This window comes from Erinaceus europaeus, chromosome 1 (assembly GCF_950295315.1).
Source record: "Erinaceus europaeus chromosome 1, mEriEur2.1, whole genome shotgun sequence".
Classification (NCBI taxonomy): Eukaryota; Metazoa; Chordata; class Mammalia; order Eulipotyphla; family Erinaceidae; genus Erinaceus; species Erinaceus europaeus.
This window is the reverse complement of record NC_080162.1, coordinates 48,785,368-48,812,511: the sequence shown is the minus strand read 5'-3', so window position 1 is coordinate 48,812,511 and position 27,144 is coordinate 48,785,368. Positions and strand designations below refer to the sequence as shown.

The window sequence follows — 27,144 nt, the reverse complement described above, 5'->3', positions numbered from 1 at the left end:
GAACATCTTAGGGGAGGCAACAAAAAGTGTTTTTTAAAGTATACTCTGAACTTCAAAGGGATTGAATTTGATCTGGTTGTTTACCACTTTTATATCCTACTTGAGATTAAAACAAAGCAGAATTATTAGTGGTTATTACGACATCCAGGAAAATCTTTTCTGAGATCAAGCCCTCAAGCTGTTATGACAGCTAAGCAAACAGTCCAAAGTTCTGGTGCTGAGTTTTGCTGCTTCTAGGATTCTGTCGAGATGTTTCTTTTTTCCATTAGCAGCTCAGAATTAGGGTTTCTGACATCTCTATCCCTTCCCAACCTGATAATTTTTTTATTTCATATAGTTAGTATTATGGTTTCAGCCAATGTTGCTAGATAGATTTTTTTTTTAATCCATACCTAGATACTTATGACAAGTTCCCTAGTTTCTAAATGTTTGCTGTAATTCAGAAGTTTAAAAAAAAAAATAAGGGTTAAGTATAGCAAAGAAACTACAGAATAAAAACAAAGGCTTTGTAGCAGAATTTACTTGCAAACTATGTATAGGTTAAGGAGTTAATATCTGGGTGTCAAGTGGGAACAGCGGGCTAAGCACACATGGCGCCAAGCACAACGACACGCTTAAGGATCCTGGTTTGAGCCCCCAGCTGCCCACCTGCAGGGGAGTCGCTTCACAGGTGGTAAAGCAGGTTTGCAGGTGTCTTGTCTTTCTCTCCCTCTCTCTGTCTTCCCCTCCTCTCTCCATTTCTCTCAGTCCTATCCAACAATGACTACATCTATAACAACAATAAAAAAACAATAAGGGCAACAAAAGGGGAAATAAATATAAAAATAAATCAATAAATAAATAAAATAAAGAAGTTAATATCCAAAACATGCAAGAAATCTGGACCAAAGAGATAGCTGACTGGACGGAGCATATACCTTGCCATGTTTATAGCCCAGGATCAATCCCCAGCACTACATGGGAGGTATCTCTCCCTCTATGCATGTGTATACATAAATCTGTATCTATCTATCTGAGTAGTTGTTTCTTAAAAGAAGTTACCCAAAGACCGATATTAGAAAAGGGACTAAAACGTCTCTTAGGGAATACAAATTGAAACCATGAGATGTATTACCTTATGCCTATTAAAGTGACTATTATCAGAAAGATATCAAGTATTAGCATAGATATTGAGAAAAGAATCCTCATGCCCTGTGAGTGGAATGAAAAATGGTGTATTCACTATGAAGGTTCCTTAGAAAATTAAAAATTTATGTATAATATAGCACATTCCAAAGGAAATGAAATCAGGATCTCAGAAAGGTACCTTCACTTTCACATTTATTTCAGCACTATTCACAAAAGCTGATAAATGAAAATAAACTAGATATTCATCATTAGGCAAGTGGGTAAAGGGAATGTGTTACACAGAGAGAGAGAGAGGGAGGGAGGGAAGGAGGGAGGGAGAGAGAGAGAGAGAGAGAGAGAGAGAGAGAGAGAGAGAAATGATCCAGCCTCTAAAAAGGAAAGAAATTACTGTTAATAACAACATTATGCTAAAATAAACTTGTCATAAAAGACAAACACTGTCTGGTTCTACTCATAAGGCACCTAGAGTAGTCAGATTCACAGAGACAGAAAATATTGATATATTACTGGGTGGGGAGTGGGGAGAAGTTAGTGAAGGATACAAAGTTTGCAATGCTGCATTACATATGTGAAATCTACTGAAGGTAGATTTTCATTGTTCTCACCACTTGCACATACATACACAAAGAAAATGACAACTGTGATATTTTGGCTATGTTAATTATTTCTATTATAGTAATTATTTCACAGTGCATATTATATGTCTCAAATCACCAAGTTCTACAACCTAAATATATACCATTTTCAATTCTTAGTTATACCTCAGTAACACTAAGAAAGAAGAATAGTGCATAGGCTAAACAATGTGTGCCTGTGGGCAGGCAATTGACAGCCACCACTTTACAACCTCTGGTCTAACTCACCCAGCCTGCAGCTCTTCTTCTTCTAACATTTGCCCTTCTTCTGTAGCCAGTCAACAGCGTCAGGTTGAGCCTGGTGTAAAGTTTCGAGACCTCCTTTGAATCTGGAGAGGTGGCAGTCGTTGACTATGTGGGTCATAGTCTGTCTATAGCCGCAGGAGCAGTTCGGGTCGTCTCTGGCTCCCCAGCGATGGAACATAGCGGCGCACTGGCCATGGCCTGTTGCAGCTCTTCTGATAAAATATATTATCAGGGGGCCAGGTCGGGTGGTAGTATAGTGGGTTAAGTGCAAGGTGGCGTGAAGCACAAGGACCAGCATAAGGATCCTGGTTCAAGCCCCCAGCTCCTCACCTGCAGACCTGCTTCACCGCTTGTGTAACGACTGCAGTGTCTGTCTTTCTCTACCCCTTTCTGTCTCCCCTCCTCTCCATTTTTCTCTGTCCTATCCAACAACGACAACATCAATAACAACAGTAATAACTACAACAACAATAAAAACAAGGGCAACAAAAGGAAAAATAAATAAATATTTAAATGCTGGAGAGGGTGTGGGGTCAAAGGAACCCTCCTACACTGCTGGTGGGAATGTAAATTGGTCCAACCTCTGTGGAGAACAGTCTGGAGAACTCTCAGAAGGCTAGAAATGGACCTACCCTATGATCTTGCAATTCCTCTCCTGGGGATATATCCTAAGGAACCCAACACATCCATCCAAAAAGATCTGTGTACACATATGTTCTTACCAGCACAATTTGTAATAGCCAAAACCTGGAAGCAACCCAGGTGTCCAACAACAGATGAGTGGCTGAGCAAGTTGTGGTATATATACACAATGGAATACTACTCAGCTGTAAAAAATGGTGACTTCACCATTTTCAGCCTTCATCTTGGATGGACCTTGAAAAATTTATGTTAAGTGAACTAAGTCAGAAACAGAAGGATGAATATGGGATGATCTCACTCTCAGGCAAAAGTTGAAAAACAAGATCAGAAGAAAAAAAGTAGAACCACAAGTAGAACCTGAACTGGAATTGGCATATCGCACCAAAGTGAAAGACCCTGGGGTGGGGGTGGGTGGGGAGAATACAGGTCCAAAAGGATGCCAGAGGACCTAGTGGGGGTTGTACTGTTATATGGGAAACTGGAGAATGTTATGCATGTACAAACTGTTGTATTTACTGTTGAATGTAAAACATTAATTCCCCAATAAAGAAATTAAAAAAAACAAACAAAAAAAGAAAGTGGAGTGGGAATGGTTGAAATTTAGGTTACACTTATCAAATATTATATAGATGAAGAAGAATGTTTACAAATTTTGTTAACTTCCATTCACTTTTTACCCTTTAAGGAAAACATATAACATCAATATTTGCTTTAAAAAAAAAAAAGATTGGGCGGGGGTAGATAGCATAATGGTTCTGCAAATAGACTGACATGCCTGAGGCTCTAAAGTCCCAGGTTCAATCCCCCATACCACTATAAGCCAGAGCTGAGCAGTGCTCTGGTGTTCCTCTCTGTGTCTTTCTCTCTCTGCATCTCTCTCAAAAATAAAATTAATTTATTTATTAAGAGAAAAAAAGATTTATTATTTATGTGTTTCAGAAAGAGATGCCATAGCACCATTCCAGCATACACAGTGCCTGTGGATCAAACTCAAGGCCTATGTGTACAAGTCCCTTACTCAATGCACCACCTCCCCAGCTACATAACATTAGTATTTTCCATTCAAATAGTTATGGTAATTTTATTGGTTAGGTATACCTCAGTAAATTGGGAAGGTAAATAAGTACCTTGTGGTGGTTTATGTGCTCGGTAGAAATAAAAGTACTGGGTTAAGCGCAGGTGGCGCTAAGCTCAAGGACCGGCATCAGGATCCCGGTTCGAGCCCCCGGCTCCCCACCTGCAGGCAGGTCCCTTCACAGGCGGTGAAGCAGGTCTGCAGGTGTCTGTCTTTCTCTCCCCCTCTCTGTCTTCCCTTCCTCTCTCCATTTCTCTCTGTCCTATCCCACAACAACGACATCAATAATAACTACAACAATAAAACAACAAGGGCAACAAAAAGGAATGAATAAATAAAATAAAAATAAAATAAAAAAGAAATAAAAGTACTTTATACTGCTCTCCCAGATCTTATGAAGTAAAACAGAACTCATAGTGGCTTGATTGAAACTCTTCATTAAGGAAGAATTGAAAGGGTTATTTTGGTTTTTCTTTTTTAATTTTTATTTTTTATTACCTACAGTTGATTACTTAAAATCTCGTCAGGACTGTTTATAAACTCAAAACTAGCTTTCTACAGAAACAACTAGTGCTAAACCTCTTTTACTAATGCAGCTAACATTTTTTTAAAAAGATTTTATTTATTTATTAATGAGAAAGGTAGAAGGAGAGAGAGAGAAAGAATCAGACATCACTCTGGTACATGTGCTGCCAGGGACTGAACTCAGGACCTCACGCTTGAGAGTCCGATGCCCTATCCACTGCGCCACCTCCCCAACCACACTGCAGCTAACCTTTTACAGAATAATTAAAGTAAAATTTTTGTAAGTCCTCAACTATCACATTAGATATCTCATACTGTATTCTGGGTTTGCAGTGTGAAGAAAACAAGGTAGCAGAAGGCATACCACTTACCAGTGGTCCATAGCTCCAGGACATAGGCAAAGGAGGAAAGTACAGTCTTTTGTTCTGCCAGAAACCATAATTAGATAAAACCCAGCTCCTGCCTTTAACTTGAGAGTGGTGGAGAGGGCCCTGACCAACCATGATTGAGGAAGGGAGCAAGTATAAGTCAAAGGGATTTTAGTGATCCAGAGAGGAAACTTAAAATCATAACAGATTCTGCTTATGATTTTCCAGTTTTCATGGGAGTTTTCTGTTGGTGTAATCAAATTTAGCTCTGGAAAGTACTTATTTGTACTCTTTGTCTTTTAAAATGTAACTCTAGAGAACCATGGAATGATTTCATTTGTTTGCCTCTGGAAATGCCTGTGTGTGTGTGTGTTTATATTTGTGCATCTGGGTGTGTGTAGGAATTGAAGGAGCCCAGGAGGTGGTGAAGGAGATCTTAGAAGATGTGGTCACATCTGCTGTAAAAGGTAAGAACCAAGAATTCAGACTCTTCCTCTGACCTGACTCTCCAATGAAAGTACTTAACTAATTATTTAGTGATAAAGTCTTATACCCTTTGTAAACTTGTGTCTACCCATATCTGCCCATCTTTCATGTAGAATTAAGACATCGGTGCTTTTAGTAATTGATTTTATTCAAGAAACATTCTCACCATATTAAGGTAGATGCCCTTTGTGGAGTTTTTTTTTTTTTTTAACAATTTTTAATATTAAAAAGCCTTTGTAGAGGTTTTTATAGGAGTAAACTGTTAACTCTGAGATCGTGTACATTGCTGATGACTGTGTCTTTACTTATTTATTTACTCACCAAGAGAAAAAAAAAAAAACCACCAGAATATCACTCTAGCACATTTAATGCTGGGGATAAATTGGGGACCTCATGCTTGCAATTCTAATGCTTTTTCCACTGTGCCACTTCCTGGGCTGCTACTGCTGAATTTTATGATCAAGCTTTGATAATTCCCATGTGTACAAGTGTTGGATCCTTAGTAAGCAAGCACTTTTTATCTTGTTAAGACTTCGTTTATAACTCCATCATTCTCAAAGTGTGATCTCAGTGGAAACTTGTATAGTTCAGAGTGACTATTGAATGATTTTTTTCCCCTTTATTTTTGTCCCAAATCTTGGTTTAATGACTATGTGTTAAAGACTCAGTGCCAAAAAACTATCAGTGGATTAAGGAATCAATAGTTCAGTGGGAAAATTTGGTATATTGCACCAAAGTAAAGGGCTCTGGGGTAGGGGGTAGTGTTCAGGTACTGGAACATAATGGCAGAGGAGGACCAGGAGTGGGTGGTTAAGAGTGTTATGTGGAAAACTGAGAAATGTTACACATGTGCTTAACATTATATGCGATACAGTAGGGTTGGGGAGGTGGCATAACTAAAAGTGCACATCATCATGCACAAGGACTCAGGTTCAAGTCCCTGGTCCCCACTTGTAGGAAAGAAGCTTTGCAAGTGGTGTCGGAGGCTGCAGGTGTTATTCTTTGTCCCTCTTCTCCCTATTTCTCTGTCTCTATCATAAATCCATCTTTATATGTGATACAGTCAATTTGTCTATTTTCTTTTTATAAAAAAAAGTATTATCTTTTATTTATTTATTGGATAGAGACAGCCAGAAATTGAGAGGCAGGGGGTGATAGAGAGGGAGAGAGATACCTGCAGCCTTGCTTCACCGCCTGTGAAGCTTTCCCCCTGCAGGTGGGGGTAGCACATATAGGCATGCACTTGATAGCTGTTTATTGAATGAACATATGCTTGTTTTTTTCTGTGACTGAAGTTTTCTACTATAGGTATTAGATTTTTTTTGTTTATATATTTTTCTTCAGTGGATAGGACCTTGGACTCTCAAGCATGAGGTCTTGAGTTCAACTCCTGGAGTCCTGTCAGTAAATCTTTTTAAAAAAGTAATCTATGCTTTTTGCCTGTTTAGCTGCTTCTAGTCTTTTTTTTTTTTTTAAGTGGACAGGGATGGGCATGCTTCCTGTAATGCACACTTCCACAAGTACCATCAGCATGCACTACACTTTGAATGAAGTGCCCTGGGAGTAGGGCTATGTATATTAGATTCATGTAAAGCCTAAACCCCATTTTTATCAAATGCTCTTCAGTACTAAGTCATCATGGGATAATAGTACAGGGAAGGGGGAAGTGGCAATAAGTGGAAAGTTATGTGAATTATTTCCTGGTGTCAGGCCACCTTTTAGGATAAGTAGTAATGTGGTGATGGTTTTTGCATTGTTTCAAGAAGCAGCACAAAAGCGTGTTCTGACAGAACCCGAGAGGATCCCAGGTGAGGTGGAGTACCAGGAGTGTGCTGTTACCCCAGGAGTGGATGAGAACTCACAAACCAATGGGATTGCAGATGACAGGCAGTCCTTGTCATCAGCAGATAATCTGGTATGTTGGTGATCTTCCTGTCCAGACCTATTTCACATTTTTACTTTCTTTTAGAAAATGCAGAGATAAATATCTGTCAAAAGAAATAAGTGAGGAGCCGGGTGGTGGCGCACCTGGTTGAGCGCACATGTTACAATGCGCAAGGACCCAGGTTCGATCCCCTGGTTCCCACCTGCAGGGGGACAGCGTCACAAGTGGTGAAGCAGGGCTGCAGGTGTCTCTCTGTCTCTCTCCCTCCCTATCCCCTCCTTCCCTCTCGATTTCTACCTGTCTCTATCCAATAAATAAAGATAATTAAAAAAAAAAAAAAAAAAAAGAAAGAAGTGAAAGCAAGCAAACCCTATTCAGTCTTAGTCACACAGATTTGGCTTGCTGTTCTTTCTATTAGTGAGCTCCATTCTTGAAATGTGCTAATGTTGGTTGTATTAAACATTCTTGCTAGACCTTGTCATTTCAGACTTTAAAAACTTACATTTCCGGTTCAAGCCCCCGGCTCCCCACCTGCAGGGGAGTCGCTTCACAAGCAGTGAAGCAGGTCTGCAGGTGTCTGTCTTTCTCTCCCTCTCTCTGTCTTCCCCTCCTCTCCTCTCTCCATTTCTCTCTGTCCTAACATCGACGACATCAATAGCAACAATAATAACTACAACAATAAAACAACAGGGGCAACAAAAGGAAATAAATAAATAGATATTAAAAAATTACATTTCCTGCCCTTTTTATTTTCTCTCAATATAATTTACATTCATTAAAGAAAATAAGAAAATATAGAGAAGGAAAATAGAAGCCATCAGTAACCCAGAGATAACCCTTCTCAACATTCTGCTTATAGCCTTCTAGTTTTTCTCCCCCTCACATATTTTTTCTTCATTTCAGTAGAATTATGCAGTATGCATGCTGTTTTGTGACCTGCTTTTTAAATTTAATGTATATTATAAGCATCCTTTCAGGAGCATAGGTATATCTGCTGGTTTCCAAAAATAGATCTACTGTTCTCTTAAAGATGCTATATATAAACATAGTCAAACCAGGAAGTACTGTGACTTTAACATCCTTCTTGAACCCAACCTCTTGACTGTTTCAACAGTGTTATTCAATCTTTTATTTTCACTCCCCCCAAATAACTTTTTCAATACTTTGTTAATGTGTACTTCAAGTTATTTTGTGCCCCAGTCTTTGTCTGCTCAGGTTGTTACATACACAGACTGGGTAGTTTATAAAAAATAAATGAGGGCTAGGGGCTGGGGGCTGGGGCTGGGTGGTAAAGGAGAGGGGGTCAGGCTGTAGCGTAGCAGTTTAAAGGTACATGGTGTGAAGCGCAAGGACTGGCGTAAGGTTCATGGTTCAAGCCCATGGCTCCCCACCTGCGGGGGGATCGCTTCACAAGCAGTGAAGTAGGTCTGTAGGTGTCTGTCTTTCTCTTTTCCTCTCTGGTTTCCCCTCCTCTCTCAGTTTCTGTCTGACCTATCCAACAACAAAAACAGCAATAATAAAAATAACAACAAAAAACAAGGGCAACAAAAGTGGAGCAGTGGATTCCTAGTGCAGGCACTGAGCCCCAGCGATAACCTTGGAGGCAAAAATAAATTAATAATAATAATAAGTAAATGGGGGCCAGGCAGTGGTGCACCTGGTTAAGAGCACACACTATAGTGCACAAGGACCTGGGCTCAAGCCCCCATTTACTTCCACCTGCAGGAGGAAGTTTTGCAAGTGGTAAAACTTATAGTGGTGCAAGGGATTGAACCTGGGACTTTGAAGCTTTACGCATGAGAGTCTGTTTGCATACCATTATGCTATCTCCCCCATCCTATTTTTCATTTCCTGTCCTTCCCCCACATCCCTGATTTCCTGTTAAGTTTAAAAATCAAGGTTTCTGTGAGATAACCTTATTTCTTATTTTTGAGACATTCTTTTATTTTACTTCTCATTTGTTTTGAATCTTAGGAGTCGGACATACAAGGACATCAAGTGGCTGCTAGATTTTCTCACATTTTGCAGAAAGATGCCTTCCTTGTGTTTCGTTCCCTTTGCAAGCTGTCTATGAAACCACTTGGTGATGGCCCCCCAGATCCAAAGTAAGTAGGAGGTAGTTCTTGACTATCTTGTTTTCAAGAAACTGTAGTGCCTAGTTCCCCTGCTGGGGAAAATGCAGGAATTTGCTCAGCGTAGTTTTTGCATTCATGGAGTCCCTGCAGCCTTTTCATAATCAGTTATATCTGTGTCCTCACCAGCCAAAATATTGCCTAGTTTCACTTTCTCTGGTTGATATGCACAAAGTAATCATTATATTGAGTATACACTGCCTTAAGAATTTACTCTCCTGATAGGGGCAGGCCAAGGCAGGATCTGTACAAATCTTAACTCCCTGCCCTGATTAGAGATCTCTGTTTCATGGATACAGATTTAAGACCCAGACTCAAACCAGAAAAGCCAAACTTTTTTTTATAGTAAACAAATTGCCCCTGGGACAGCTTCCCCCCCCCCCCCACGAGTGTCAACAGCAGAGACTTTAGAGCCAGAGACACATACATTCATTCTTGTCTTCTTCACTTGAAACCAGGTCTGTGACTGTATAAGTTATACCAAACCTCATCTGATAAATAGCAAAATAGAAAGTCATCTTACAGGATTAATTGACTTGATATATTGATGTTCTGAACATGGGCTCTTGCACTTTACACAAGGTTTTATACTTAATATCATTATCATTATAATTAGTCATTGATAGTAACCTTAGCTCTTTTATTGAGGGCATAGTGAACATTTCAGATCTTTATTTGAAAATTATAGAGATTTCTTACCATCCTGGCAATTGTTAAGAGAGGTAGAAGTGAGTTGATATGAAGCAAATGGATAAGGAGTACCATCTTCATCATCTGTCTTAGTTTCACATGGGTGATGTGAAGTAATTGATTTAATCAGGATAGTTACAGAGTCATCACCCTAGAGTTGGCTGACAATTATTTTGCTTCTGTTGTTTTCTCTACTTTCTGTCAGAGAGAGACAGGAAGAACAGGAGTTGCCAGATCTTTTTCAGAGAACTTATAGGTTCCAAGACCCATCATTTGCCATCTGCCCTCATTTTCTTGGCATTTGGGTGTTATGACTAATTCTTAATTCAGTGGTTTCTCAGGAAATTCTGTTCACCGGAAGAGGAACTAGGTCTCCTCAGAAAGCATGTCTTCTAAGATTTTATCTTTTAGCACTGTTGTTACTCATTTGCTTTGCCAGATCCCATGAACTGCGTTCCAAGGTGGTTTCCTTGCAACTGCTCCTCTCCGTGCTGCAGAATGCAGGCCCTGTTTTCAGGACTCACGAGATGTTCATCAACGCAATCAAGCAGTATCTCTGTGTGGCATTGTCCAAAAATGGCGTCTCTTCAGTGCCTGATGTCTTTGAGCTCTCTCTTGCCATTTTTCTTACTCTTCTTTCAAATTTTAAAATGCACTTGAAAATGCAAATAGAGGTAGGTACTCCAAATTCTTTTTTAATTTAATTTGATGACTCTTATGCTTCTACGATGACTATTAGTGGCCAAGCCACCAGAAACATAATTAACACTGTATACTTACTGGCAACTTGAAGATGTTTTTCAATTTAAAATAGTTTGCAGCCCTAAATTTTTATATGCCTTTCATTTTAACCAAGACTTAAATGCAAGCACAGTCTCTGATCTGGACTCAACCCCCCAGCCTTGTTTGTTTAGTCAGTAAATTACTTGTCATAACTTGAATTGGCTTCCAGACTGAGAAACCAGAATTTACGTGAAAATGAGATTTCTGATTTATCTCAGAAAACTCACAGCCCTGGTCTTGCATGTCTACATGGCAAGTCTTGGCTGTTCTACACAAAACTAGGGTTCCAGTGCTGTTTGGCAGAGCATGTACTCTTTTTTTTCTCTTTCTTTCTTTCTACCCAGGCTACTTTACTCATGAGATCTGCCTGTCCTTTACTGACTTTGGGGGTTTTGTACCCTAATTTAAATTGCCTATTAATTGATGTCCTTCTTTGTCATATAGGTATTTTTCAAAGAGATTTTCCTGAACATTTTAGAAACATCAACAAGTTCTTTTGAGCACAGGTGGATGGTCATTCAGACTCTGACTAGGATCTGTGCAGGTATTTTCACCTTCATGGTACTTAACCACTTAGCTTGCTCAGAAACACTTCAGGTACACTCTCATTTTCCAAACACTAGAATAAAATCTTCAGTTCCTCCATTCAGAGTTCAATGAAGTGTTAGAAAATCATTACCTTAGTGACTATTTTGATATAATGACTCATCTTTCATTAGGATGACCAAGTCAATCTGATTTGACCAGAGCTTTCTGGTTTTAACATCAGTAATCTCTTGTCCTGGAAAAGCCCCTAGCCTGTAATACCAGGAAATTTGGTTTACTGCAGCTTCTAGCTGATTACTGTTATCAGATTCAATGGACTGGTACCAATCCCTGGTTGGATATTAAAAGAATTTTAGATTTACCCAGTGCCACACAATGTGTGGCTCCAAATCAAGCATCCCAGTAGTCTAACAAAATGTAATTTTATAAGAGTTAATACACATTTCAGAAGCACAGCAGGCAGTTATCATTTGCTTTTTGATGAAGTAATTGAGTATTAGAGATGCGTAACAAGATACACAAGATTCAGTTAGTGCCATGACAGGCCTAGAAAGAGGGTTTCCCAACTTCCCAGTACTTCCATCATACATTTTTAGAGTAAGTCTTGTCTAGTTCTGAGTCACTACTTCTCTAGAAAAAAAAAATTAACAAAAGTATCTCATTTATTTTTTTGCATTATTTTTTTAATTTATTAAGTATCTCATTTAATAATTAGGCATAGCTGCTGCTTATGTGTTTAATCAGAATATCTGATATTTTGTGTGTTTTTCCAAGATGCCCAATGTGTTGTGGATATTTATGTCAACTATGACTGTGATTTAAATGCTGCTAATATTTTTGAGCGCCTTGTAAATGATTTATCAAAAATCGCTCAGGGAAGAAGTGGACATGAACTGGGAATGACACCTCTGCAGGTAAAACTACTGAGAACACTTGTTCTCATTTAAATTTTATTTTGAGGCTAAGGAAATGGTTCAATTGGTAAAACACACATTTTACTATGCATAAAGTCCTGGGTTCTAACCCCTGGCCATCACATGAAAACACCATGGAAGAGAAAGCTTCACAGCTGGCAGAGTCATATTATGGTGTTTCTCCAATCTGTCTCTGGAAAAAAAAAAGGGGGGGGGGAGAGGTAAACAGAGAGTGGTGGAATTGTGCAGGCATGAAGTCCTGATGGCAAAAATAAATGAAGTTCATTCATTTCAGTAAGCATTTATCTAGTGTTGCCATGTACCAGACACTAACCTTTGTCCTGTGCATAAAGCAGTGAACAGAACACACATATACTATGTGTATACAGTTGCTACAGTCACAACAAAAGCGGACAATGAAAAATTAAGAGAGAAAAATGAAACTGAGATAATAGAGAGGTGTTCCAGGCTCATTTTAATAGGCATCAAGTCATCAGGGTAGTCATCATGAAAAGATGACATTTGAACTGAAACATGTAGAAAGCAAGTTCACTTAGTAATCTGTCCAAGATTGTGTGAAAGCAGGATCCCACTCTGCAGTATAGTAAAGGAAATCCTTCTTGTTAGGAATTACTGCCTAGTTATTAGAATGCTAAATTTAATTTCAGGTCTCTACATGATCTGGTTAGAAAGGTCTAAGAACCACCTGTATTACATATAAAATTTTGGCATATCAGCATTCTTTCCTAGAAGAAGGTTCATGGCTATCCTTAGATTCACAGAAATTTGTGCCACTCTGTTTTTTAAAAAAAATATTTGCAGGAGTCGGGCGGTAGCGCAGCGGGTTAAGCTCACATGGCAAGCTTGCATGGCGTAAAGTGAAAGGACCAGCGTAAGGATCCCAGTTCGAGTCCCCGGCTCCCCACCTGCAGGGAAGTCACTTCACAGGTGGTGAAGCAGGTCAGCAGGTGTCTTTCTCTCCCCGTCTGTCTTGCCCTCCTCTTTCGATTCCTCCTATCCAGGAACAACATCAATAACAACAACAATAATAACTACAACAATAAAACAACAAGGGCAACAAAAGGGAATAAATATAAAAAATACTTGCACTGGTTTTAAAAATGTTTTGTTTTGTTTTTTATTTTATTTGTTTACCACTTTACAATTCTTTTTTTAAACATTCTTTTTTTAATATTTTTTAATTGGGAGTCGTGTGGTAGTGCAGCGGATTAAGCGCACATGGCACAAAGCGCAAACACTGGCATATGGATCCAGTCTGGTAAAAAAAAAAAAAAAACAGAGAGAAAGACAGACGCACTTGCAGACCTGCTTCACCACTTATGAAGTAGCCCCCCTGCCTGTGGGGAACTGGGAGCTCAAACCGGGATCCTTTATCTTTGTGCGATTAATTGGGTGTGCTGCCACCCAGCCCCCCAGATCATCTTTTATCTTCACAATATTAAGAGCCTAGAAGTTGTTCCTACTTAGCTTATCTGCTTAGTCTCTGTGTCATGTCTCTTTTGTCCTCTAGGAACTCAGCCTGAGGAAGAAAGGTCTGGAGTGCCTTGTGTCCATTCTCAAGTGCATGGTGGAATGGAGCAAAGACCTATATGTGAATCCAAACCATCAAACCAGCCTCGGTGAGAGTATTATTGCCACCATCACCTCATTCAGGAGATGTGGGAGAAAGTTGTCTTGATGTCTTAGAATCAGCAAAACACTTTTTTCTTAATATGTTTTCTTAATACATGTAGTATTTTTTATTTTTTTTTTAGCTTTGGGGTGGTAGTGGTGGTAGGTGGCAGGTACCTGTAGCATTTTAAAGATTCTGGTTTGTTTTTAATATTTATTTTACTTATTATCTATGAGAGCTAGAGAGTCCCACATGATGAAGAGAAGCAAAACAGAGCAGCACTGTGGTTCATGTTGTGCTAGGGATGGACCTGGGAACCTTAGACATGAAAGGCTTATGTTGTACCAGTTGAGATAGTTCCTCAGCCACAGAATTTTTACTTTTTGATTCTTCTAGAATGTTTTGAGAATAATGTGGATTATGTACCTACCTCATTTATCTAAGTGAGAAGGCAATTTTTCAACATATTTTTAATAGTCCCTTTTCTCACTTGTTTAAAGTACCACCTTTATGGTATACCAGATTCGAATAAATCTATGTAAATTCTCTGTTCTTTTCTACTGGTTTGTCTGTTCTTGCACCAGTACCATGTTTTCCAAATTGCTAGAGTTCTATAGTGATTCTTGAATACCTGTCAGGGCAGGCTCTCCTATTAATTATTCTTCAAAAATATTTTGACTAGGGGGCCAGGTAGTGGTGCACCTGGTTAAGTGCACACATTACAGTGCGCAAGGTCCTAGGTTCAAGCTGCTGGTCCCCACCTGCACGGGGAAAATCTCACAAATGGTGAAGCAGACCCGCAGGTGTCTATCTGTCTGTCTTCCTCTTTATCTGCCCCACCCCTCTCAATTTCTCTCTGTCTCTATCCAATAATAAATAAATAAAATATTTAAAAATATTTTTTTGACTTTTTTCTTTTGTTCTTTTTTTTTTTTTCAAACATATGCAATTCCATTACTCAATGACTTCTTCAGGACAATTTTTTATGGAAAAGAGAGAGAGAAAAAAGAGAGAAAGGAAACACTGGAGAGTGGGGGCAATACCACACACCACAGCACTACACTGCCCCTCATGGAGTTCACCTATGCTATCCTTGATGCTCCCATGTGGTGCTGAGATTTGAACTCAGATCTTTGAATACAATGTGACACAGTCTAATGGGTGAACTACCTCTTGGTCCTTGCACTTCTGTTCTTTCATGTTAGTTTTAGGATTAGCTTATCAAGTTCCACAAAGTAAGTTTTATACTAAGGTATATAAGTGCTATTAAGGTTTCATACTTACTATGTTTATGCTACAAATTGTTAACGAGGTGGGAGTTTCAGTGTCGTGGCTACAGAGGTCTGTGTCCCGTCTGCTTATTTGATTTTCCTTTGCTTTTATGTCATTGCAGGTCAGGAGAGGCCCTCAGATCAAGAAATGGGGGATGGGAAAGGCCTTGACATGGCAAGACGGAGCAGTGTGACATCCATGGAGTCCACTGTGTCTTTGGGGACCCAGACGACCATCCAGGATGATCCAGAGCAGTTTGAGGTCATCAAGCAACAAAAAGAAATCATTGAACATGGCATTGAGCTGTAAGCATGGCTGTCACTCTAGCCGAGTCTTTTGGGGCTTCTGCTAAAGTCAGTTTTCTCTGGAAATCTGAAACTGATTCACCATGGGGAAATGCCTGTTAGAAGTGGCAGCTGAGCCCACTTGAGTGAGGCTGATTATGAGAGAGTGACTGGGAGAAGGATTTAAGTGTTTACTCGGGTTAATTCTGGGTTTTCTTTTGTGGGTGTTTTGGTTTTGGTTTAATAAAAAAATGTTATACCAATTTAGAAAATAACAAAAATATGAAGAATATATAATTTATTCATAATATTACTACCTGCACAGAATGACTTTCTATTTGTGTATTATTAAGATGTTTATTATACTGAATATACAAGACTAGAGTTTTCCATATTATCTTTATTTTTATTATTATTTATCTTATTTACTAGACTACCACCAGGTTTATGGTGGTGCAGAGATTGAACCTGTGACTTCGGAGCCCCAAGTATGAGAGTCTCTTTGCTTAACCATTATGCAATCTACCCCCACCCACCACATTAGTTTTATATGTTTATTTTTTCTGAACAGTTTGAAAGTAATTTGCCACCATCATAATACATTAGCACTAAATCTTAAAAAAAGAAGATTCTCCCACATAACCACACTGTCATTATTAAATCATACTATATACCTAGTCTTTTATACTCACAAACATAGATGTACACAAGCTCATATTCTATCTAACTTTTTTTTTTGCCTCCAGGGTTATTGCTGGGGCTCAGTGCCTGCACCATGTGCCTGCACTGCTCCTGGAGGCCTTTTTTTTTTTTCCCCTCCCTTTTGTTGCACTTGTTGCTGTAGTCTTGTTGTGGTTATTATTGTTGTTGTTGATGTCGTTCGTTGTTGGATAGGACAGAGAGAAATGGAGAGAGGAGGGGAAGACAGAGAGGGGGAGAGAAAGATAGACACCTGCAGACCTGCTTCACCACCTGTGAAGCAACTCCCCTGCAGGTGGGGAGCCGAGGGCTCAAACCAGGATTCTTACGCCAGTCCCTGCACTTTGCGCCACGTGCGCTTAACCCGCTGCACTACCACCTGACCCCCTCTATCTAACTTTTGAACAACTTAGTAAATTCACTTTCTTTAAAGTTGAAGTTTTAACCTCATTCATTAATTAAATAAGCTCATGTCTATTCTCACCATCCCTATATGCCCACAGTATATTTTCCCTGCAGCAATTAAAGTCATCTTTTAAAAATTAAATCATGTCTTATCATCCTTTGCCTACAATCATAGATTTGCCACCAGAGAGGCGTCACATAAAGTTTATATTCAGGAGGGTACAAATTCAGTCCCCAGCACCATATATTCCAGAGTGCTGTTCTTATTCTTGCTCTTTCTCTGGTTAATACATAAGTAAATAGAGGGTAAAGCTCAGTGGTAGAGCATTCAGCATAAATAAATAAATTCCTGGGCTAGGGAGACAGCATAATAGGTATGCAAGAGACTTTCATGCATGAGGCTCTAAAGTCCCATATTCAATCCCCAGCACCACCTTAAGCCAAAGCTGATCAGTGCTCTGGTCTCTGTATCTCTCTCTAATTTAAAAAAAAAATGAATAAATTAAAAATAAATAAAATCCTTTTTAAAAAATGGTTACAATTTTCCCTTTTTCTTACTACAGCCTGATAAAGTCTTCTGGCTTCCCTCACTACTTATCACTGAGTCACATGATACATTCTGGTCCGTTGAACACCTCAGTAATAAAAAGTGACATGCCTCAACTGCTTGTAGCATTCCTATATCTTTTGTCAGCCTTCAAGCTTGTCAGAGCCTCTCTTATTCAAAGAGTCTTTCTGAAGTCACACTATCTAAACAGATAAACAGATCCACAGTTTTTTCTGACCTTGTACCCTGTTCATTTTCTTTCCTGACAGCCTTTGCCACAACTCATGTACATATATGAATATTAGCCTCCAGAACAAGAACCCGTAAATCACAAATTGAATCTGTACCTTAGGTTTCTTATTTTTAAAAGGAAATTAGAAATGACTAAAAACTGTTAGAGGAAATCCCTAAGTGGACAATCTAGGATTGTGACCTCCCTATGGTCATCTGAGATACCGGTTCACTTAATATTTCTGTTTCATCAACCTTATCATGACTTTCATCTTCAGTGTTGCCTTGTGGTTTAAAATGACTACTAGATCGATCCCCCTTACCACCATCAGTCAGAACTGAACAGTGCTGGGGCAGGGGAGGGCTGAGGAGAGAAGAGGATGACTACTGGAATACTACCATCACAAATTCTGCGGAAGAAGGGAAAATACAAAAAGAATATACCTCCCTGTCAAGTACCTTTGTGTAAAGATCCCTAGAAATGCTCACAGATTTCTACATATCCATCACTGGCCAAAACTTTGTTCCATGGCTATACTTTATTTAAGGGAGCAGGGATATTGTAATTTTATTAAGGTAGTAGCAGAATAAGGATATTTTGTGACAGATAGTAAGCTCTGCTCTAGCTAGGATAGAATTAAAAGTGAAACTCAGAAAAGCAACTAGGACACATGGGCTTTTCTTAACTAAAATGATATAAAGTCACTGTTTATAGCAGTGATAGGTTGTTCATGATGTTACTGTAATTTATCTCAAATGCTAGCATTTTCTGTCTCCAGATTTGAAGTGTCAGATATTGCATCTCTTCTTGAAACAGGTTCAACAAGAAACCCAAGAGAGGGATCCAGTTTCTCCAAGAACAAGGCATGCTGGGAGCATCAATTGAAGACATTGCCCAGTTCCTGCACCAGGAGGAACGCCTTGATTCTGTAAGATTGGGAATTGGGCAACTGTATGTCAGGTGATTCAGAGATCTATCCAGATTTTCTTATTTTTTACTCATTCATTTTGGAAAGAGGTAGAGAGAAATTAAGAGATAAGGGAATATAGAGTAGAAAAGAGAGAGACCTATAGCTTCACTGCTTGTGAAGTTTCTGATGCAGGTGGGAACTGGGGGGTTTGAATCTGAGTCCTTGTGCACTGTGATGTGTGCACTCTGCCAGATAGACCGTCGCTTTGCCCCATCCTTACCAGCTTTAACCTAAAGTATGGCTGATTCTAAAAATAATGAAAATAACTGAAAATAATTGTTCAGTCTTCTGCTCATAGCAGTCTTACTTATCCCTCTGATCTGCATTGCACAAACCTCTTTGAAGAGAATAAATTAGGGAGGCCAGATGGTGGCACACCTGGTTAAGCACACACATTATAGTGTGCAAGGACCCAGGTTCAAGCCTCTGGTCCCCACCTGCAGGGGGAAAGTTTCACAAGTGTCACCACTTCACAGCAGGTCTGCAGGTATCTCTCTGTCTTTCTCTCTCTCTCCCTCTCTGTCTCCCCCTTCCTTCTTAGTTTCTCTCTGTATCTAATGAATAAATAAAAATTTTAAAAAGAGAAAATAAATTAGCCTTCTAATGTGTGGTTGTATATTTGGTAAAATGGTGTTAGTGCTAGACATGCCTCTCTTTTGGCTGACCATCTACAGCTAACTGCCCTCCTGAATGTGCCCCATCATGCCTCCATTTTTAAGCTACCTGTGCCTCCTCCTCTTCTTCATCTATGGCAGGGTGGACTGAAACTGCAGTGGATGGGTGGCTGAGTAGGCTCAGGGAATAACCTAGCTTTTCTAGCTATCTGGCCTTCTCTGGGTATTCAGAGCCGGGACATTCAGCCTCCCTTCTTTGAATGAAGTGTTTTTTTCTGTAGGTTCAAACTTGATAATTCTGCATGTAAGTATATCTGTTTTAGACCCAGGTAGGTGATTTTCTGGGAGAGAGCATACGATTCAACAAGGAGGTAATGTATGCCTACGTGGACCAACTTGACTTCTGTGAAAAGGAGTTTGTCTCAGCACTGCGGACATTTCTAGAAGGTTTCCGCCTGCCTGGGGAAGCCCAGAAGATTGATCGGTTAATGGAGAAGTTTGCTGCAAGATATATAGAATGTAACCAGGGGTGAGTGTCATGTTTAAATCCTTACCACATCATCATTTTGCCTTCTGCAGATACTAATCTTAGTTTGACTGGGGGTTAAGTTTAATCTTCTTGAGTTTGTACCAGTAATTAAAAGTTTCTATTCACTATGTGCCTGACATTGTGCTAAAGGATTATCTCTTTTTTTTAACACCTTGGTTAAAGCTGATTCTTTTTATTATTATTATTATTATTATTGGATAAAGACAGTTAGAAATTGAGAGGAGGGGTAGATAGGGAAAGAGAGAGACAGAGAGACACCTACAGCACTGCTTCACCACTTATGAAGCTTTCCCCTACAGGTGGGGACTGGGGGCTTGAACCCAAGTCCTTGCACACTGTAATGTGTGCATTCACCCAGGTGTGCCACTGCCTAACCCCTAAAATTATCTCTTATAAGAATTGATAACAGGTCCATGCAGTGGCTTACCTAGTTAAGTGCACATGTCACCATGCACAAAAAGACCCTGGTTCAAGCCCTGGTTTCCATCTATCCATAGGCTTTTTGTCTGTCTTTTCTTGCTTAAGGCCAAAAAAATTTTTTTTTCAGAATGACTTTGAACAAGATAATTATTTTCACTGTTAGATATTGTAATAGATAAGTAGTTAATAGATCGGTATCAGTTTCAGCTTTTTTCTACCAGTGCCTAGCACAAAGTAGGTATTCTCAGGGATGGGCCAAAGTGATGGAGGGAGACACTTAGGATGCAGACTTGGGGGTCATCACTAAAAGTGAGGGTCTCCTTGCATTTTATATTCTGAGTACCACACTTAGTTTCACTCTAACCCCTGGCCCTGAATGCACCCTTAGGATTGCATTTAGATTTTACTTGAGGGACTTTGAGATAATTTCCTCATATAATGCACACTTTACCTTAAGTGAAGACCCATTTCAAGTCCCCAGCAACCACATAGCAACACCTATATGGGGGGCGGGCAGTGGAGCAGTACAGTGATGTGTCTTCTCTCTGTGTCTCCCTCTCCTTACCTTTCTTTCCTTCTCTCACCCTCTATCAAAAAACAAAACAAACAAACAAACAAAAACCCTGGAATAGTGACTCATACAAGTATGAGCCCCTAGTGAGAAAATAATGGCAGGAAAAACAATGTTTTTTTTTTACTGGACACTTTACTCAGATCTAAAATGTGACAGATACTCTCAATTAGATTTTTGTACACTCTGGATCATTGATCATCATTCATTGTAGTGAAAATTCTTAACTAGGTTGCTCTTATGGATCACTCTTGGTGAAATGTGTCTCCATTAGCATTTACCCACAGCTTCTTCTCTCTCTCTCTCTCTCTTTTTTTTTTTTTCCTTTAATCATTTTTTTAAAATCTTTTTTGCCTCCAGGATTATCACTGAGTTCAGTGCCTGGACTACAAATCCACTGCTTCTGGTGGCCATTTTTTCCATTTTATTGAATAGGACAGAGAGAAACTGAGAGAGGAGGGGAAGACAGGGAGAGAGAAAGATAGATACCTGCAGACCTGTTTCACCACTTGTGAAGTGACCCCCCCCCCCACCTTGCAGGTGGGGAGCTGGGGACTTGAACCAGGATCCTTGCACTTTGTACTATATGTGTTTAGCCCAGTGTGCCACTGCCTGATGACTCCCCCACACACACACACATACCCAACCTCTTCTCACACCTGAAATAATTTCTTCTAGGCAAACTCTGTTCGCTAGTGCTGACACTGCATATGTCCTGGCATATTCAATCATTATGCTAACTACAGACTTGCATAGCCCTCAGGTAAATACTATAATAATTTATATATGCTGTAGTTAAATAAGTGGCTTAAACCACTGGATGTTGGCTAATTTTTTTTTATTTTAGGTAAAAAATAAAATGACAAAAGAGCAATATATCAAGATGAATCGTGGTATTAATGACAGTAAAGACCTGCCAGAAGAATATCTCTCAAGCATCTATGAAGAGATAGAAGGCAAGAAAATTGCAATGAAAGAAACAAAAGAGCATACAATTGCAACCAAATCTACTAAGCAGAGTAAGGTCTAATGACAAATTACTTCTTTTAATTCCAGTTTTCCCGAATGCATTATTAAATTCCTCATGATAATTAATTTGAATAATATCTGAATAGGAAATGTGATTGAATGAACTATTATGATTATGTTGGTTCTTTCACAATATCACCTTCTTTACTAGATTTATGATGAGGCACAAGAGGGCATCTAAAATAAGTAATCTGAGAGCTAAATTAATTCCCAAAAGTATTCTGTAAATTTTTGCTTTAATGCCAGTGGTGGTTGATTAGAATTCTGTTAGTTAAAATCCCTGTGACACTATCAATTTGTTTGAGGTAACAGCAGGCTAGTGTGGTTTGGAGAACAGACTTTAGAGACAGTACTTGGGTTCAGGTTCTGTTCCTTATTAGCTCTGTGACCTTGAACAAGTTAATTGACCTCTGTGCCTCATTTTCCCCACTATTTAAGTGATGAAAACTCATAACAGACTTGAGGTAACTGGGAGGATTTATGATATAATCATTGTGAGTTTTTTTGAAATAGTGCCTAGAAACAAGCAAGCACTGAGTGCTCAATGTGATTATGCTCTTTATTTCTTTGCTAGATGTGGCTAGTGAAAAGCAGCGACGATTACTCTACAACTTGGAGATGGAGCAAATGGCTAAAACAGCCAAAGCTCTGATGGAGGCTGTGAGCCATGCCAAAGCCCCATTTACAAGTGCCACTCACTTGGATCACGTGCGGCCAATGTTCAAAGTATGTATCCTGAGAAGTTAAAACAAGGCATTAGAGTTTATAATGGTGAAAAAATTGATGAGAGGAAAGATCAAGTGTATATGCTTCTTTCAGAATAGCGCCTAAAGTAAGACCTCAGTAGAAAAGGTCCTTTTTGTCTCTTTTTATGCTGAAGGGGAGAAGGAAGGAATCAGACTAACAGAATTGTTTAGAACAAGATAAATATTTTTGTTTCATGAGGGGCTGCAGCTGGGATAGACCCTGCTGGGCAGGGTGGCAATGGTGGTGACCACCATGGTGGGCAGACCAGCCAAGGCTTCCAGCAGCCATGTAGGAAGATGTCCCAGGTGTGCAAATATTTCCATCGAGGCTTCTGTTTCCATGGTGACCTTCACAGCTATCAGCACGTGCAGTCCCCCAGTCACTTGGAGTGGGGTCCCTGCCATTCAGAGCCACAGATCACCCTGCCAGAGTCTTGGGTGGAACTGAGCCGCAGGGGCTCTGAGCCCACCTACCTGCCCTCTGTGGCCGTGGGTCAGAGCTGGGCTGGAGCCCACTGGGGCAGAGAGCAGCCTGGATGAGAGAGATTGGTCAGCCAGGCCCAGAAGGTTGATGGCAGGTCCTGGAAGTCCCTGTCATTACCATCTGCTGACAGCAACTACAGCGCCTTCTTGGACTCTCGACCCAAGTCAGATACTGCCTGGAACTCGTGGCCCCACTTCAGAAGCTCAACCGAGAGAAGCAGCAGAGGGAACAGGACATTCGGGACACCATGTGTGGCATCTTCATGGGCAAGGTGTGGGACAAGCCCAGGGATCAACGTGTGTTTGGCATCCTGCCCAACTGCACCCATGCCCACTGCCTGGGCTGCCTGCGCAGCTGGCGGAAGAGGCGACAGGACATCCCGTGGGATGTCATCAAAGCCTGTTCCCAGTGCCATGTCCATTCCAGCTACATTATCCCCTGCCAATTCTGGATAAGTGAAGGGGCTGAAAAGAAGCAACTCATCCAGAGCCTCAAGGCTTGGACCAGCCAGATCCCATGCCTGTTCTTTGTGCAGGGGAGTAGATGCTGCCCATTGAAATCTGACTGCATCTACCTGCATCAGCTTCCAGCTAAGGCCCCAAGCTCTACCTCACTGCCAACCTCCAGGAGTGAAGTGGTGCTAGAACCACCGGCATTCCTACAGTGTGCTGACTTGGAGCATGAACTACTCTTCGTGGACTACCCTATGGATGTGGTCTTCCGGTACTCAGAACTTCTACTGAATCCCTACAGTTTTTACCGAAACCTCCAGTGTCCAAGATCACTTTGTAGGGGGTGGGGCCAATGAGCAGGTTTTGCTAGATAGTAATGAGTTTTACCTTTTCAGGCTTGGTTGGGGGAGGGAGGGTAAAAGCAGCAAGCCCCACCACCCTCAAGAAGTGCAGCAGTTGGCATAGCTTGGGGCCCTGGGGAGCAGAGGTAGTTTCTCTTGGGGAAGTGGAAAGGGTTCTCAATATCTTGTCACGGCATTGGTTTGTAGCTTAGCTTTTTTTTTTTTTTTCCTGAGGAAGTGTTCTGAAAGTAACTAATAAAGTGCACCTAAACTATCAAAAAAAAAAAAGATAAATATTTTCGCTGTTAAATATTGTAATTGGTCATATCATTCTTTTCTGCTCAACATCTGTAAAGTGTGGTCAAAGGATTGCTATAAGGACTGCAGAGGTACTAAAGGGATTAACCACTATTCTGGTAAAAGAGGCCATTTTAGGGTGCCAGGCAGTGGTACACCTTGTTAAGTGCTCCCATTACATTGCACAGGGATCCAGATTCAAGCCCCTAAGCCCCACCTGCAGGGGGAAAGCTTCACAAGTGATGAAGCAGGGCTGCAGGTGTCGCTCTGTCTCTCTTCCTCTCTGTCTTCCCCTTTTTTCTCAATTTCTCTCTGTCTCTATCTAATTATATATCTATATACACATATATAATACATATATATTATATATATATATATATATATATATATATGAGAGAGAGGCCATTTTATTGTCTTTTCAGTGTGATCTAGAGTATCACTCTGTCATGTGTGCTGGTGGGGATCAAATTCAAGACATCATGCTTGAGAGTCCAATGCTTTATCCACTATGCTATTTCCTAGACCACCCTGAGTTCTATTTTTCAGATGTCTGAAAAAGATATATGTTCAAGACAGAGGAGACAGTAAAAAGACTTTCATGCCTGAGCTCAAAAGTCCCAAGTTCAATTCCCCACTCCACCATAAACCAAAACTGAGTAGTGCTCTGGTACGTCCATCTCTCCTTCACCCTCTCCTTCTCCTTCTCTCTCTATATCTCCCTTGTGAAATAAAAATATTAAAAATATTTTAAATACATGTTCTACATAAGTAAGATTCATTTTCTCCTTGAGATGTTTTTATAGTAATTGAACCCTATTAGTTGGTCAATTCTAGAGTTCCATTAGCTTTTTTATTTGCAGAGGATTCACAAGGAACCTGGAGAAATAAAGACTATAATTTCAATTAGGATATTTACAATAAATTAACTTCATAGAACATAAGCTACTTCTCAGGCTTAGTTTGCCTGTCAACCTCCGGTCAATAATGGCTGCATGATGCACTATGTAAAAAAGATTCATAAATGAGTTGGGCGGTAGCACAGCAGGTTAAGTGCAGGTGGTGCAAAGCACAAGGACCAGCATAAGAATCCCAGGCCCCCGGCTCCCCACCTGCAGGGGAGTTACTTCACAGGTGGTGAAGCAGGTCTGCAGGTGTCTGTCTTTCTCTCCCCCTCTGTCTTCCCCTCTCTCCATTTCTCTCTGTCCTGTCTAAAAACGACAACATCAATAACAACAACAGTAATAACTACAACAATAGAAAAAACAACAAGGGGAGCCAGATGGTGGCAAACCTGGTTAAGTGCACACATTAGAGTGCATAAGGACCCAGGTTCAAACCCCTGGTCCCCACCTGCAGGGGGAAAGCTTCAAGAGTAGTGAAGCAGGGCTGAAGGTGTCTCTCTGTCTCTCTCCCTCTCTGTCTCCACCGTCCCTCTCAGTTTCTCTCAGTCTCTATCTAATAATAAATAAATAAATAAATATTGAAAAAAAGAAAAAACAACAAGGGCAACAAAAGGGAATAAATAAATAAATATTTTTAAAAATTAAAAAAAAAAAAAGATTCTCAAGCCCCAAGCGAACTCAGCAGTGAATGGGACCTGTGATTGCTCAATAATATTTACCATGGGCACAAATGGAGGTAGTAGCACACTAGCCATATATTTACTATCTTTGCTTTTTGACTGTACATTTAACAAATAATGGATCTATAGCAATGGCTTTGACCACAGTGTAGCAGAATATTTTTTATGTTATGAATGAAATCAATTAAGATAAAAATAGCAATGAGCAGCCTGGTACATGGCTCAATGATAGAATACAGGGCTTGCATATGTGAGGTCCTGGCTTTAGTCCCTGACACTGCATATGCCAGAATAATGTTCTGGTTCTCATTTTCTTTCAAAATAAATCTTTAAACACGCACACAACCCTACATTCTGGTTGTGCTCCTGACCAATAATATAGCCTCTAAGTATCCTTTCCATGCTGAAATTCTAGAGACTATTAAAGCCTTTCTTCCTTGGTAGCTGGTATGGACACCGCTGTTGGCAGCCTACAGCATTGGACTGCAAAACTGTGATGACACTGAAGTGGCTTCCCTGTGTTTGGAAGGCATTCGATGTGCCATTCGGATTGCCTGCATCTTTGGAATGCAGGTAGGTATAAGTGAACAAAGTTCTCAACCTGCCAGTGGACTGTATTCTTTTAGATTTTGCAGGACTTAGAAGTTACCAGATATGTCAGAGCCAGGTGGTGGTGCACCTGGTAAAGTGCACATATTACCATGCACAAGGAACCTGCTTTTAGCCCCCTCCCCCTACCTCCAGGGAGGAATGATTCACAAGTGCTGAAGCAGTGCTATAGTATCTCTGTCTATCTCTTCCCCTCTAACTCTCCCACCATCTCAGTTTCTCTCTGTTCTATCAAATAAAATAAATGAAGTTTTAAGAGAGAGAAAGAAAGAGAAAAGATTCTTCTTTGGAGGAAACTATTCAGTGTAAAATGAACATCTGTAAGCATTTTGCTTCTTGAAAAATTCATCAGTTAAAGCAATACACAAACATGGTTATTTCAGGAGCTTCTCAGTCGTATGCCATGACTAAGTCAATAAGAATTTACACCCATTTATTTTGAAAACTCTACTTCTGCTTCCATTTATTTAGGATAAAAGCAGAGAAATTGAGGGAAGGATAGGGCAATACAAAGAGACCTGCAACACTGCTTCACTGCTTGTATACATTGCATGTATCTTTAAGACACTACTTGAATTTCCTTATTCCTTAACTTGGGACAATATACCTACTATTTAAGATTGCTAAAGATATTAGAATATATGACTGTCTTGGAACTCAACACATTACTCCCCTATACCTCCAGAGGAGATGGAACATAAATTTGAAGGCAGCTGGAAAGAGGAAAGCCAGTTTTTTGTTTGTTTGTTTGTTTGTTTTAAGACTTATTTATTTTTTGTAGTGACAGAAGTTGAAAGGGAAGAGGGAGATAGGCAGAAAGAAAGAGAGACACCCATAGCACTGTGTCACCATTCATGAAGCTTACATCCTGCAGGTGGGGCCCAGGGCCTTGAACACAAGTCCTTGTCCATGGTAGGTAGCATGTACACTATCAGGTGCCCCACTGCCTGGCCCCAGGAAGCCAGTTCTTAAGCATAAGGTATGTATGGAGCCTCAGAGAATGTCCTGATAGTGGTAAACCACTCTGGAATAACTGGTGTGTTGATGTGCATAAGGCCTGTTGGTGTGTATATGGCAATTATCAGAGAGGCCCAATACCTCAGTCCCATAGATGTGAGAACTGTTACAGTAAAGGTGGAATTTCAGTGTTCTTTTTTCCATTATAGCTGGAACGAGATGCCTATGTTCAAGCTCTTGCTCGCTTTTCCCTGCTGACAGCCAGCTCCAGCATCACAGAAATGAAGCAGAAAAACATTGACACCATAAAGACACTTATTACTGTGGCTCACACTGACGGCAACTACCTAGGGAATTCCTGGCATGAGGTATGTGTCTCTCTGAAGGCTTGATAA

The 27,144-nt window shown here is 40.2% G+C and overlaps 1 protein-coding gene across 2 annotated transcripts in view; it reads left to right on the top strand.

The window, feature by feature from the left end:
- The window catches only part of ARFGEF2 (ADP ribosylation factor guanine nucleotide exchange factor 2), a 120,138-nt gene that overhangs the window by 40,865 nt on the left and 52,129 nt on the right, over positions 1-27,144 (top strand). Inside the window, exons 7-21 of one of the 2 annotated variants that reach the window (XM_060185680.1) lie at positions 5,021-5,086; positions 6,872-7,020; positions 8,965-9,095; positions 10,252-10,486; positions 11,040-11,139; positions 11,916-12,055; positions 13,587-13,695; positions 15,082-15,265; positions 17,944-18,055; positions 19,035-19,240; positions 20,931-21,015; positions 21,100-21,271; positions 21,856-22,007; positions 25,628-25,756; positions 26,959-27,117. In XM_060185680.1, the coding sequence (XP_060041663.1) occupies positions 5,021-5,086; positions 6,872-7,020; positions 8,965-9,095; positions 10,252-10,486; positions 11,040-11,139; positions 11,916-12,055; positions 13,587-13,695; positions 15,082-15,265; positions 17,944-18,055; positions 19,035-19,240; positions 20,931-21,015; positions 21,100-21,271; positions 21,856-22,007; positions 25,628-25,756; positions 26,959-27,117 (2,129 nt within the window). Of the gene's footprint in view, positions 1-5,020; positions 5,087-6,868; positions 7,021-8,964; positions 9,096-10,251; positions 10,487-11,039; positions 11,140-11,915; positions 12,056-13,586; positions 13,696-15,081; positions 15,266-17,943; positions 18,056-19,034; positions 19,241-20,930; positions 21,016-21,099; positions 21,272-21,855; positions 22,008-25,627; positions 25,757-26,958; positions 27,118-27,144 lie in introns of both variants that reach the window. The other variant, XM_007526712.3, reaches the window with a different exon arrangement.